This window comes from Homalodisca vitripennis, chromosome 2 (genome assembly GCF_021130785.1).
Source record: "Homalodisca vitripennis isolate AUS2020 chromosome 2, UT_GWSS_2.1, whole genome shotgun sequence".
Taxonomy (NCBI): domain Eukaryota; kingdom Metazoa; phylum Arthropoda; class Insecta; order Hemiptera; family Cicadellidae; genus Homalodisca; species Homalodisca vitripennis.
The window spans coordinates 198,807,239-198,822,219 of NC_060208.1; the positions used below are offsets into that span (position 1 = coordinate 198,807,239).

Consider the following 14,981-nt stretch of genomic DNA (forward strand, 5'->3'; position numbering starts at 1 on the left):
TAAATTAGATTAAAAAACAATTTCATGTCAATACATAATTTAAAACGTCCTAAACATTAAATTGTGCTAACAAATATGCAACTTAATAAATTGATTTGTCCCAAAAAATTTTTAATGAAACTTAAATTTTTGACTAGACTAACTCGTGAGGTTCTCAAGGGAGATCATTAAACAATTATTGGAAGCTTCTTCTCTACAACTTGCAAAAGTGAAGCAGATCGTCATGACGAGTGCTGCGCTGAGAGACTCGGTCTCTATACAATAATACATGTATATCACATAAGTACTCTGCACTAATCGTAACTGTGATAGGAAGGGGTGATTAAGTCTTAAAATTGAGTTTAGCTCCAATTCTCATTCCTATTAGTGCAGCGTTAGGAACCTTACGCTGTCACATTCTTGACTTCTCTTCTTGAGTCTGTACTTTGGTTCGACATCAGGCATACGCTGCAAATATAGTGGAATCTAAGAATAGAGCTTAAAACTTTGTTTCATTAGGTGCACAATATTCTACTTCCAGTCTGACATTTCTGGTGCTATTTGTGGCCTTTGTTTGTGATCCCGATCAAGGAAATACATACAAGTACATACATGTATACAGGATGATTCAAGAAGATACAAAAACCTGTAGGAACTCATTCTACATGTAAAAATGAAGTTTTTATAAACATGGGCCCAGAATTGCTTTGTTAGTGAGCTACAGCTAGGGAAAGATTTTGGCCAGAATTCAGCTTACAATGTACACCGAAATCTTGCTGAAATTCTAATAAGGTAAGGGGAAAATTCAATCGTTTCTTATGGTTTTTTTCTCTGATAGATTTAATAAAATAGGTTCCAGACCTATAAAATAAGTATTTTTTGAGGAAACCAATGTCAAATTCTAAAAAATGTCTGTAAAACTCATTGATTCATTCTTAGACAAAAATCATTTTGTTATTTCAACAAGAAATAAAAAAATCATTTTGAACAAACAGTGTAAATAAAGCACAAAGAGAGCGAATAGATGTTTTATCAAATTATTTTTATTGATAACATTACAAAACTCCTTTTTATTGATAGTAAATTTGTTAATTACACATTATAAAATTTAAAATATTACTAATAAATTGTAAATTTTGAAATAAAAAAATATTTAGTAGAGTATATTGGATCTAGCAGTGCATTCAGGTGCTGCTGACATAGTGTAAGGATTCATTTAATTTGATTTTAAACCACTGAATGGTAATTTTGCGGACATCTTTTGATAGCACATTTCGTTAATGAAGCATTTCTTATCTGCGTTTTTACAAACATTTTTCATTATTTTTACAATTATAATGAGCTAAGATTCATATCTTTGTGAATCAGCCTTTATAAACTTCTGAGCTTGATTCTGTTAACAATCAGTTAAGTGGGTTTTTATAAGAATCTCAATTTGTGGTTACATTTCAATAGTAAATCTGTCTTTAATATCTGCACTACACTCTTAAACACTATGTACCTAATATTAGCTAATTTCTATTATTAGATAACTATTATAATAAATTCTTTAACATTTGTAGTCTTTAAAGGACAGCGTAAGATTCATTTTAACTGTACGGTTTAGCAAATATGAAGCGTGCATAGCTTGGTGAGTAATGTAATGCAGATATCAAATACTAAGTTAATATCGTTTATCAGATATTTCATAACTCCTATAAAACGTTAGTTATCTTTCGACAGAAGTAAATAGTTACATAATACATATCTAAAACATGGCTACTTTCCTCTCTAAACTACAAAGTGTCCCATTATTTATTACACTCTGAATTCGTTAAATGTAACTGCCGATAACATTTCAATTATTACTGAAATGGCTGGTACTATCATATAGTGCTGTAGAGAAATTCCAGTTATCTTATGGGTACTTATAAAAACTGTTTTTGTCTCTGACTTCAGGGCCCTAAAACCTGTTTAATCTCAAATCTCTAATGAATCAAGATATTAGAATATATTTCAGTCTCTATCACTTTTATCTGGAGCGTTTAGAACGTAATTAAAAATAAAATGCCAAATTGTCCCTATTTATCAAAAGAAAAATACATTTTAAGCCGCGGGAAAATTCTAGCGTTAACAAAAAACTGTCGATAAAATTTTACCGGTTTTTCATTCGTTTACTGCGATGAATGCCCCGTGTAAGGCTACAAAATATGTCTATGTACTACATTTCATGACTCTATCTTTCCTTTTTAGGGCTTGGCGTTGATTATTCAGTCATGTCACCTCATACTAATACACACACATGGGACTGAATTCGCACAATAAAATACATATATTTAATATTACAAACAGTGAAAGACAGTTCGCAATATTCTCCAGAAAAACGATTAGGCAATCATTATATAATTATATACTAATCGTTAGGCTGTTTTTATAAATGCAGATTTCACGGTAACAAATGTCATCATAGGCAATAAGAAGAGTCATCCTGGACTTGTTAGAGTCAACATATTATCACTGAAGTAAAAATCCAGACCATTGTCTGTACTTGAGAGTATGTACATACAACTAGTCCGATGAGAGCGCTTACATTCACATGCAAATGCCCATAATCCTCCGGATTTGAGAGGGGTAATAAAGGAGGGAAGTGAATTGTCTTCAGAATAATATTTTAAGATTATGAATAACCTCATTTACATTAACTTACTTACCTTGAAATTCATATTATTTCTCTATATATATGTAAATACATTGTATTTCATTATATTCAATAGTTACATAGAAATATATATTCATCGAGTTAAATAAATTGGCAGGTAAATCCATACTAAAAAAAACTGCATGAGCATATTAACGCATTATTATCGTAAAGATTGTAATGCGTTAATATGTTATATCTGCTTGATCAACATATTTTCCATTATACAACACTAAAAAGAAAATAAAAATAAATAAATATATTTATAGGTATCATGGCAAGTTTAAAAAAATAAAGCACAGGTTTCTAAGATTTTGATTTGTAATTAACATAGTATAACATAACAACAGTATACACAGTATACAGTATACCCTCAAGTATAAGGTTAAAAAAATACTTCAAACCTAACCTATGTTTGTCGATGAAATCAAATTGGCCTAAATTCGACAAATATAAAGAAAGAGCAGTTATGTAGGAAATCTAATTAAATTTTAAACTTTTGATAATGGCCAAAGTACATACAATGATTTTGAGACGGACAAAAGAATAAGAGCGAAGGTCGCAACTTCCTCCCCTTTCTCGACCATCGCTATCTCGGTCCGCCTTTTACTCGTTCTCTTGTTTCACATGACTTGTCGCTTAGCCTAGGAAAGTGTTCACATTAACCTTCCTCACTTTTAAAATTGTCTCCTTGATATGGTTAGTGCAGTGACTTGGTTGGTATTTGCTTTGAACCTGATTAGTTATTAAACTCTGTACCCTCAGATTCAAGGCAGCAAACACATGTTTTAATGGAAAAGACATTTTTTAGATACTTCCACATTAAATTCAATAAAAATAGCGCTTTCGCCGGTTAAGGCATCATCAGTTCTAATAACAATAACCGGCGAAAGCGCTATTTTTATTAAATTTAATGTGGAAGTATCTAAAAAATGTGTTTTCCATTAAAACCCTCATACTTCCACCAAGGATACAAAGCAGAAAATGAAAAACACATGTTATTAATTGACAGAACCTGTCAAAGACGAATAAACTGGAAATTGTTAATATTACGATGTAACAATATATATGTTTAGTTAATTTAACTAACATTTCAAATCTAGATTTATAGATTAATGTCATGCTAACCTTAAAAGTAACATAAGTTGTTTTTAAATTTAACTTATCTTTTGAATCTTTTGATTAAATTAATATGGAAAATATATACCTTTTGACAGATTTTGTTCATCCGGGACAACAAGAAAATTTCAACTTGTCTCCTGAAAAATTATTCATTCGAACCTGAAACACGCATAAGCTTCCAAAGCCTAATATAAGAGCCATTTGCAATTTAACTTAACATTTGAAGCAATAAACCATTAAAATTGACATAATACGTCTTTACCTAGAAATAACTTCACAAAATACGTTTGTCATCAGTTAATTTCTTCCACATCGGCTAAATTCTAGCCTTTCTGTCCTTTCTAAGTATACATTTTATGATAGGAGAATAAAAGCAAACGCTACTATAGCACCGGAAGAAACTTATTTATGCATTAAGGAGCCGAGATTATCTATACACATTTTTTTAAGTGTATCAGACCGAGAATGTATATAGTTTTGCTCGTGGCAGTAAACAAAATTCTGCTAAGGCGTGTGAAAAACTAATCATGACAAACAGTGCTTCTTCACGCGCTAAGCCTGACATAAAAGCTAGTGGAAATTTTGTAAATCATTTGTACCTCCTGATAATAAAAAAAATGATATATATACCTCAAAATGTTGTAAAAAGTTTTACGTATATAAAATGTAGTTACAGCACCCCGTGTCGTGTAATAGGCTTCGCCAAGGCTGCATACACAGTTTTACGTATAAACAATGTAGTTACAGCACCCCGTGTCGTGTAATAGGCTTCGCCAAGGCTGCATACACAGTTTTACGTATATTAAATGTAGTTACAGCACCCCGCGTCGTGTAATAGGCTTCGCCAAGGCTGCATACACAGTTTTACGTATATAAAATGTAGTTACAGCACCCCGTGTCGTGTAATAGGCTTCGCCAAGGCTGCATACACAGTTTTACGTATATATAATGTAGTTACAGCACCCCGTGTCATGTAATAGGCTTCGAAAAGGTTTAATACACAGTTTTACGTATATACAATGTAGTTACAGCACACCGTGTCGTGTAATAGGCTTCAAAAAGGTTGAATACACAGTTATACGTATATAAAATGTAGTTACAGCACCCCGTGTCGTGTAATAGGCTTCGAAAAGGTTGAATACACAGTTTTACGTATATAAAATGTAGTTACAGCACCCCGTGTCGTGTAATAGGTTTCGCCAAGGCTGCATATACAGTTTTACGTATATACAATGTAGTTACAACACCCCGTGTCGTGTAATAGGCTTCGCCAAGGCTGCATACACAGTTTTCCGTATATACAATGTAGTTACAGCACCCCGTGTCGTGTAATAGGCTTCGAAAAGGTTGAATACACAGTTTTACATATGTAAAATGTAGTTACAGCACCCCGTGTCGTGTAATAGGCTTCGCCAAGGCTGCATACACAGTTTTACGTATATACAATGTAGTTACAGCACCCCGTGTCGTGTAATAGGCTTCGCCAAGGCTGCATACACAGTTTTACGTATATACAATGTAGTTACAGCACCCCGTGTCGTGTAATAGGCTTCGCCAAGGCTGCACACACAGTTTTACGTATATACAATGTAGTTACAGCACCCCGTGGCGTGTAATAGGCTTCGAAAAGGTTGAATACACAGTTTTACGTATATAAAATGTAGTTACAGCACCCCGTGTCGTGTAATAGGCTTCGCCAAGGCTGCATACACAGTTTTACGTATATACAATGTAGTTACAGCACCCCGTGTCGTGTAATAGGCTTCGCCAAGGCTGCACACACAGTTTTACGTATATCCAATGTAGTTACAGCACCCCGTGGCGTGTAATAGGCTTCGAAAAGGTTGAATACACAGTTTTACGTATATAAAATGTAGTTACAGCACCCCGTGTCGTGTAATAGGCTTCGCCAAGGCTGCATACACAGTTTTACGTATATACAATGTAGTTACAGCACCCCGTGTCGTGTAATAGGCTTCGCCAAGGCTGCACACACAGTTTTACGTATATCCAATGTAGTTACAGCACCCCGTGGCGTGTAATAGGCTTCACCAAGGCTGCATACACAGTTTTACGTACATAAAATGTAGTTACAGCACCCCGTGTCGTGTAATAGGCTTCGTCAAGGCTGCATACACAGTTTTACGTATATACAATGTAGTTACAGCACCCCGTGTCGTGTAATAGGCTTCGCCAAGGCTGCACACACAGTTTTACGTATATCCAATGTAGTTACAGCACCCCGTGTCGTGTAATAGGCTTCGCCAAGGCTGCATACACAGTTTTACGATTAGAACTTATTTCATTCTCGAACCTGAGGTCGGATATAAAAAGATACAATCATATAGAAATGAAATTTTTACATTCCAACGGCAGAGAAAAAGAGTATTGCCAGCCTACTAAGTGCTTCAGTGACGCTCAGTCAGATTAAAAGTTTGGACATGCTAAAAATAGAACCCATTATTGTTATACAGTGTATGTATATGTGAAGTTTCATACACATTTCGAACCCTAAAGATGATGTTTATCAATATATATATATATATATATATATATATATATATATATATATATATATATATATTGCCACAGGATATGTTTCAAATTTAGTTTATCAGTGTTTGACCAATAGCAGTGTTTGAAGTTTTCTAGGTAGCAATAATAAAAGTACCAGCAAAATAGACGGGATACCACAACGAGGAGCGTTAGAAATCAAATCTTTTCGCCAACTTAGGACATTGGATTCTACTATAATATAACAGTTAATATCTCTTATGACTGTTCTCAGTTTACAAACAGATTTCTTAATTATGCTATTTTCTCGTTGCTAACCTACTTATCAATTAGAAAATTAAAGTTTTTGGCCTGCGCTCGCCAGTGTGCGTAAGGGGTAACATGTACCGCAATCATATTCCGCGTATATAATATATAAAGGAAGAAGCTTCAGTTAAAATTTCTTATCCAAAGGTCAGTTTGTTTTTAAGATAATATCTTGTGGGCATAGACACACAGAAGTCTCATTTTCCATTTTCAAGATTGATAATTTCACTAATGCTCAGCCAATTATAAAAATAATTGGATAATGGTGGAGAGAACAAAAACACTGTTGGTGAACCGTATTGTGTTACAGCATAATAGTAAAGATACGTCTGACCACGTCATCTCTATAATAGAAACTAATGTACGTAATGTAATGTGATCCCGAACAGTAATTACACCCAACGGTCTTCCAGAATCTCGTATTGTACTGGTAGCCATTCCAATAACAAATACCAGGTTCCATATCAATTTATTAATGATATATTATTAAAATATCACTGCTGTGCTTATATATGTCTAGGTGGTGGGCAATATTAATTAATTTAATCATGACAGGGTTGAGGGTTGATTATTCCTGCGTTGGTGAAATATTCGTTACAATGGGTTTTTCCATGAGGTTCACAAAATAAGATTATTATATATATATATATTACAGTAACTGAACAATTCCACATAAAAGGTCAAGTAGGTTAATGTTGTATACGTTTCAGTAAGCCTGAAAAGCGCTCTCAATGGCACAATCTTTATTTGTGATTTGGCAGTTTTATGAGTTTTAAATGTTTTATATGTGACTAGAATTTTTGAATTCCATCCGGTTCTAGATTGAGTTTGTACGATTGAGCTACGTAACTAGTGGTTTTTATACGTTTTTCTATGTTGTTAAAACCATCTGGTTGACATACATCAAACTCTTTCCAGTTCTTTAAGCCCCCAATAAAATTAGCCTTCCCCCCCGGGAATTTTATAGTATCACTAGGTAAACTAATGAGTGAATTAAACCCCATGATCAATTTCCTTAGTGCTAGCTTGAATTTGACGAAAAATTTTTAGTCAGGAATGAAGTGAACTATAAAGGGGTCCAGTGACTTTTCGTCCTATTTCTTATTTTTAAACAACAAAACGCTCTATAGTTGAAATTCCAGAGATCTTTCGTTTATAGTAATTTTTTGACCGTGATATCGGCCGAATGGTTGATCGTAATTCAAATCTAATTGTACTGTAAAAAATACCGGTGACTTAATGTTTTATATGTTAAGGGTAGGCGAAAAAAACATCATAGCGATTTCAAACAAACTATAGAATGTTTGAAATCGCTATGATGTTTACATTAAAAATAATGATTAGAGCCAGATAGCTGCTAAATGGCTAGTAGTAGATCGTACATGTGGCGATGTACAAGTCCTGTATACGTGTCTTATATCTTTAAGGTTTAACACAAACAATTTATTTATTATGGAAATAGTAGATAAGGACACTACATTTTTAACCTAGCAGACTTTTTCTAAATAATAAATAACGGCTCATCTAGAGGTTATATCCTAAAATTCGAGGCTTATATGTTCAAAGTAAATTATATTTTCTTCAATTCTGGTTTGAGTTAATTATATTTCCGATGCCAATGTTGTATTGAATTCTTTCCACGATCAAGAAAATATGTTAAAAAGTAAATATTTATAGTCATTTTAATTTACTCCGGCCTTAGTAGTTTTTATTAAAAAAAATTTTGCCTCTTTCCCGTTCAAGAAAATGTACACCAAAGATCACAGAAGCTTACTTCTATCAAAAGATAACTGAGGTGAGTTTTATATCAGTCTTTAGGTTTATAGTAAACTTTTTTAAGATTTTAGAACATTTAGAGCTGGAATTGGTATATTAGTTTAAAAGTCCAGCTAAATTTTATCTAGCATAGTTCTTGTCGACTGCTTCAAAGATAGTCTTTTGTAGTCAAATACTTACTTTTCTGTTTTTATTTATCTTATTTTATAAAATTTCATAAGTTTTATAGGGTGGATTATTACTTACCTTATCACTGTAATCTGAAACTGACATATTAGGGGTTTTTAGACATTTTAAACAGTAGACGCCCAAGGGGATTGCTGGACGACCTTCCCTAGGTGCTACTCTCATACGACCTCGAACATATCCTTTATTGTTCATCTATTTGTTACCGACTTGACTCTATAACTACACTTCAGCAGATGAACCATTCTCCCGCGTCACTAAAGTGAATGCTAAAATATACAAATGCTTCTGCTCTAAAGTAGTAATTGGGAAATTTGTTACAGAAACTCTTCTGAGGGGAACAACCTCGACTTCCATGGTTTAGTGCAGTTCACGCACTATAGTTTTTAACAAATTGAAAATAATAATCTATGTTTACAACAGTTGCACAAAGAAATTACACAACTTTCGAGACCAAGATGGCGTTTTACGCTACTTTAAAGATCAGTAGGGCTTAGATTATAGGGATGTTCTAAATTATAATAGGCCTATATTCATCCCAGGGATCACAAGAATGTTAATGTAGCATTTCAGTACAATCAGTTGAGTAGTTTACACGTGAAAGAAAAACAATCAAATGAAGACACTTTCGCATTTATAATATTATTAGGATATATTCTCAGTAGATAGAGATAGAGTTAATCATACCGTACATATATCGCTCTTAAATTCAAATCTTTAGTTACAATTTAGTACAATTTAGGATGGGTTATTTTACAAAATAATAAAAATGCGTAAAATAGTTATTCATTTATATAACGTAAACACACGTCAAAAAGTATTGAGAAATGTTTTGTCATCTTAGGAAATGTTTTTTCATTCATGTTATAGTGTCTTTTTCATTGCCAAATTATAGTTTATCTCATCCAAGCAATAATCTTGAACTGGTTATAGCACTGGAAAAAGTGAAGGTTTAAAAGAAAACAGTTTTAAAGAATTTATTCCATTGCATTTAAATAAAAAAGTCTGGCTTGTAAAGTTTTTAAAATGTAGTGTATTATGTTTTTTAATAAGTGTTATCTTGATTAAAATGATGATAAAAATTACCAGTTTAATTTAAAATTGAAGCAATGTCCTTCAGAGAAAATATATAAATATTTTTTATTATTATACAAAAAGCACAAGTTTAGCTGGACACGCGAATTATAGCTGTTAATGTCATGAATTCCCACGGCATTATGCAAACTGCGAACGTTCAACACTTGCTTTTCAGGTTTATGAATATTAATGTAGTGTCCCGCGTCACCTGCACCTAATTAGCGCGCACCTCCACATGTGTCTAGACCATTTTAATCCGTACTTTTCAGGTTTATGAATATTATTGTAGTGTCCCGCGTCACCTGCACCTAATTAGCGAGCACCTCCACATGTATCTGGACCATTATAATCCGTACTTTTCAGGTTTATGAATATTAATGTAGTGTCCCGCGTCACCTGCACCTAATTAGCGCGCACCTCCACATGTGTCTAGACCATTTTAATCCGTACTTTTCAGGTTTATGAATATTATTGTAGTGTCCCGCGTCACCTGCACCTAATTAGCGAGCACCTCCACATGTATCTGGACCATTATAATCCGTACTTTTCAGGTTTATGAATATTAATGTAGTGTCCCGCGTCACCTGCACCTAATTAGCGACCACACATGTATCTACACCCTTATAATCCGTACTTAAGAACCACTCCTGTGCCAAGTTTTAATTTTGGAAATAAAAATAATAATGCAAATATAATTGATGCACTACAAATATCCACTAATGCCGTTTATGTTGATTGTTTATACCATTATATACTTGAATATACTATTTGTCAAAAAAGTGTAAAGGATTTGTGTATGCAGCAATCGCAAAAATGGTAATTTGCATTTTTAACCCTTTGAAGCACGTTTTACAAAAAATGAATATTTTAGTGATTTTATATTGTTCCCTATAGAAATAACCTTTGTAAGTACAGTACATTTATTTTTAGATTTTGTCAATCATAATTTATATTTATTTTTGAGGTGGTTTCACTGCATAACCACTATGCAAGTACGGTCTTTGGGTGTATGCAAATAAAATTAAATTTTCTCCACCAACTTTTATTTAATACAATCAATAAATGACTATTCTAACAATCCAAAACTGATTGTGTTGATAATGTTATTATTACTTCATATGTGGACACTTTTTATTTATTCCTTTCGGTGATAGGCTCGGAAACAATCTTTTAGTTCACTCAAACAAAGGGCAACACCACACGTTTCACATACCCATTTCGACCGATGAACTTCTTCTTTGCTGGAGCATTGAGCACAACGTCGAGACGTTCCTCTTACTGGCATGTGTGCATTTTCCGTAAAACGAAGTTCTTGTGGAACCTTTGGTTTGTAGTTGTTGATTGGAGTTGAAGAACTTCGTCTTCCTCTAGTTTCTCCACGAGGTACTCCCAGAAGGGCTTTTGACACGCTTCTCCTAAACTCTTTTAGTGTCAGTGGTTTTCCCTGGGATAGCATTGAAAATATGATAAAAGAGTTTACTATGGTTGTGTCCAGAAAGTGCCAGAAGATTCTGTGCCACCACTTTTTGGACTTGCGATCTATTGAGTAGGTAGATTTCAACATGTCTGCCTTATCGACATAGCCCATGTGAGCATTGTAGTCCTTTACTAATATAGGGCATGGAACAGCTACAATTTCACCGTTTGCCTGTTTTCTGTTTACAGTTGTCACTTCGTTAGGATTGTGGTAATTAGAAAGAAAGTAGATACCTCTCTTGTCTTTCCATTCGACAGCTACAATTCCAGTCATAGTTGACATGAAGTCATGTTCTCCTTGATTCATATGTTTCCCTTCAGGCAAACACTCTTTTGGAAAAAATTGTCTGTCAGCTCTTGTTGTACCACAAGCTTGAATATTGTTTTTCTGTAAGTAAATCATTAGATTGACTGAGCTAAAAAAATTGTCACAATATATTACATAATTCTTATTTACTAATTCTTCAGTGAGTTCTGTTACTACCCTTTGCCCAAGATTCTTTTCAACTATTCCAGCCCTTTTACCTTCGTAGATTTGAAATTGGCTGATAAAGCCTTTTTCATCAGCCCTCACCCAAACTTTGTACCCACGTTTGGTTGGCTTATCTGGCATATATTGCTTGATTCCACTCCGACCTTTGAATGGAATCATGCTCTCATCAATTGATTGAAATCGAGATGGAGCATAGCATGCTTTGTAGGTTTCTTGAAGCTTGTTTAGGAGAGGCCTGATCTTATATAGTTTGTCATAATGAGGAGAATCTCGTTCGGGCATGTCATTATTATTGTTTATATGTAAATTTGTTAAAAGCCAGCCAAATCTGTTCACAGACATGTATGAAGATATGTAGTCATCTCTCAAATCTGCCTCTGAAGACCAGTAATCACGGTAGGAGGGAAGTTTTTTTATTCCCATTAGGATATTTAGGCCTAGAAACACTTTCATTTCTTTCCTTGTTGTTGGAAATCTGATAACGCCCCCACCTATTTGGGTAGCGTAAACATTGGTTTCAAACACAAGTTTGTCAACTAGATCGTCGGGAAAAAGAGCTGAAAACACATCAACTGGGGTTGAAGCGTCAATTAGGGGACCTGTGCGTTCATTGAAATCATACGACTTATTGGGTGAGTAGTACTTTTGATACCACGTAACACTATCTTTGTAAAGTCTGTTAGCCAAAGGCTCAGAGTCCTCATCAAATTGAACGTCCATAGGCTGATTTTGAACGTCCAAGACTGCATTACCTTCGGGAATGCCAGGCTCTACCCCCTCTGCACTATGATTATCTTGAAAGTCATTTTCATTAATAATTAAAATCGGGATTTCATTACCTTCAGCTGTTTGGGCTAGGTCCAAATAATCTACCTCTAAGATTCCATTTTCTGCAACTGTGTATATTCCTTCAGCAACATCCGGGTATACTTGATCTTCGTCGTCCTCTGATTCAGGGTCAGATGGGATGTCTTCAGTTTCCGCCAGCCAAGCCTCTATGGATTTGTTCTCCATGGTTATAGTACCCCCTGAAATCAATAAGCAGTTGTAAAAAATGTAATAAGTAGTTTTATATAGTAAAAATAACAATATAAAACAGGTTTAGCAACTGGTACGTAGTATAAACGACGGCCGACCCCAAATGCATGGTGGTCATGTGGTGAAACCACCACAATAACGCCTAATATTTATTCGCCTGGCATCTCAAATCTAATTATTATAGTTTATATGTATATATTTAAGTACATTTATACTGAAAATATATGTTTGTACTTACCAAAAGTGATCAAAGCACAAAAGAAATACAAATATGTCACACTCAGTCAAGGCATGGACTCTTCTTTCACCCAGTCGTGGCAAACAACGCTCCTGCCGGGATTTGGGCGAATCTAGTGGAGCGGTTACGTAATTTGCCGCTAGAATGCGTCCTAAATCACTTCTGGAAGGTGGTTTCGTATATGCACCACTATGCGGGAAAGGAATAGAAATAAAAACATAGGTGGTTTCACTATGATGCCACTGTGCTTCAAAGGGTTAATAGCAGTTACGCGAGGTTTGCACGTGTTGATTAAGATATACGTTATAGGCACATCCTTTTGGGGCTTTCATTTTAAAGAGCAATGAACTAAGGGCGTGAATTTAGAGAGTAACACAGTGTCCATGGGTGCAAATGAAATAAACAACTTTATCTGTACATTTCCATAATATTTGTATGAATAGTTTTTAGTACTATTTTATTAATATTTGTACTATTTAAGTTAAGAGTATAGTAATATTTTAACCCTATAGGTAGTTAACATTGGGAAGATAGAAATTAAAACAAAAATTAGTTCTTCAAGGCACTGTAACCCCGTCTCAACAGCTGTTCTTCACAAAAATAGTTTTGAAGTCATGATGCACTTGTGTATCAATATGCAACTTTCTATGATATAGAGAAGTTGAGAATGAAGGAATAATATGTGAGTGAGTGAGGCATTTTTCTGTTATATATGAAGATGATTCAAGGTACTCTCTAACAGTAAATAAATAAATAAATAAAAATGCCTTTATTGCAAGCGTTTCTCAGTATAACAACTGCTTTACAGAACAACTCTTGTCATATCTTACACTATTTACAATACTGGGAAATAAAAATAAAAACTAAAACCTATAGACTAAAGAAAACACCCAAACAAGACAAATAAATTACTGTACAATCATTTTTCTTAGTTTACTTTTAAAAACAGTAACAGAAGTCTGTTTAAGGTTCTGGGGGAGGTCATTGTACAACTTTGGGCCAAAGTAAGAAAAGCTCCTCCTCCAAAACTCATGCTTGACTCTGGGAAAGTGAAGCAGGTCACCATGGCGGACACTGCGTTGAGAGACCTCCTCCCGAAATTGGAGCTTCTCGATTAGGTATCGCGGCTCACCCAGCGCAAGCACCTTGTGGATCATGCCACATTTCAGGAGCCTGCATACATTTTCCATGGGGGACAAACTGACAGCATCTCGGAAGGGTGACACATGATCAAAGAGCCTCAAATCGAACTGCAGAGTTTTGCAGTCTTTGAATCCGATCTGTGTCTCCCCTAGAGATACTGTTGCCGTATGCAGGATAGCAGTAATAAAATACAGACAAGAGAACAAGAGAACTCATAAGCCGGAGCTTAGCGGATTCTGGCAGCAGACTTCTAAATCTGTACAGACCCCTCAGCCTACCAAGGGCACGCTGGATAGCATGAGTGACATGATCAGAAAAGGTGAGCTTACTGTCAAGCACAACTCCGAGAGTCTTGACTGACTCAGAGACAGACAGGCTCTCCCCACTGAGCCTTACTCTCACTCCTCTCTGACCAAGGGCCTGCACCAGATTGTGTGGGGCAAGATGAAGGACAATGCACTTACCTATATTGAGTTTAAGGCCATTGTTAACCGACCAAGTGTTGATGTTCACTAGGTCGGAATTTATTTTCTCAATAGCCTCATCAATGGAGCCAGGCTCGTATGACAAGCGCAACTGACAATCATCTGCGTACAGGTGAGCTGCACAGCTTTGAACACAACTTGGGAAGTCAGACGTATATAAGTTGAACAATATAGGTCCAAGACAACTTCCTTGAGGAACACCTCGCCTTTTGACAAGTGAAGTTGACGTCTCACTTCCCATCTTTGTAACCTGACTTCTGTCTCCTAGGTATGATTTTACCCACTCGATTGAATTTTTTCCAAAGCCATAAAAATGCATCTTAGCGTACAAAAGTTCATGGTTAAGGGAATCAAATGCTTGTGAGTAGTCCAGTATCACTAGTGTACTACACATCCCTTTATCTTTCGCATCAATTAAGTCACTGAACAGACTTACCAGGGCAGTGCATGTGCTATGATTTTTTCTAAATT

General features: G+C 35.0%; 1 protein-coding gene across 1 annotated transcript; it reads right to left on the reverse strand.

Moving 5' to 3' along the window:
• Window positions 1–363: 363 nt before the first annotated feature.
• Window positions 364–12,620, reverse strand: LOC124355958 (piggyBac transposable element-derived protein 4-like). The gene is made up of 3 exons (XM_046807107.1): window positions 11,639–12,620; window positions 10,851–11,443; window positions 364–447 (listed from the first exon to the last, which is right to left on the reverse strand). The coding sequence occupies exons 1-3, from the start codon at window positions 12,618–12,620 to the stop codon at window positions 364–366; spliced, it is 1,659 nt and encodes a 552-aa protein (XP_046663063.1).
• Between the last annotated feature and the right edge of the window lie 2,361 nt (window positions 12,621–14,981).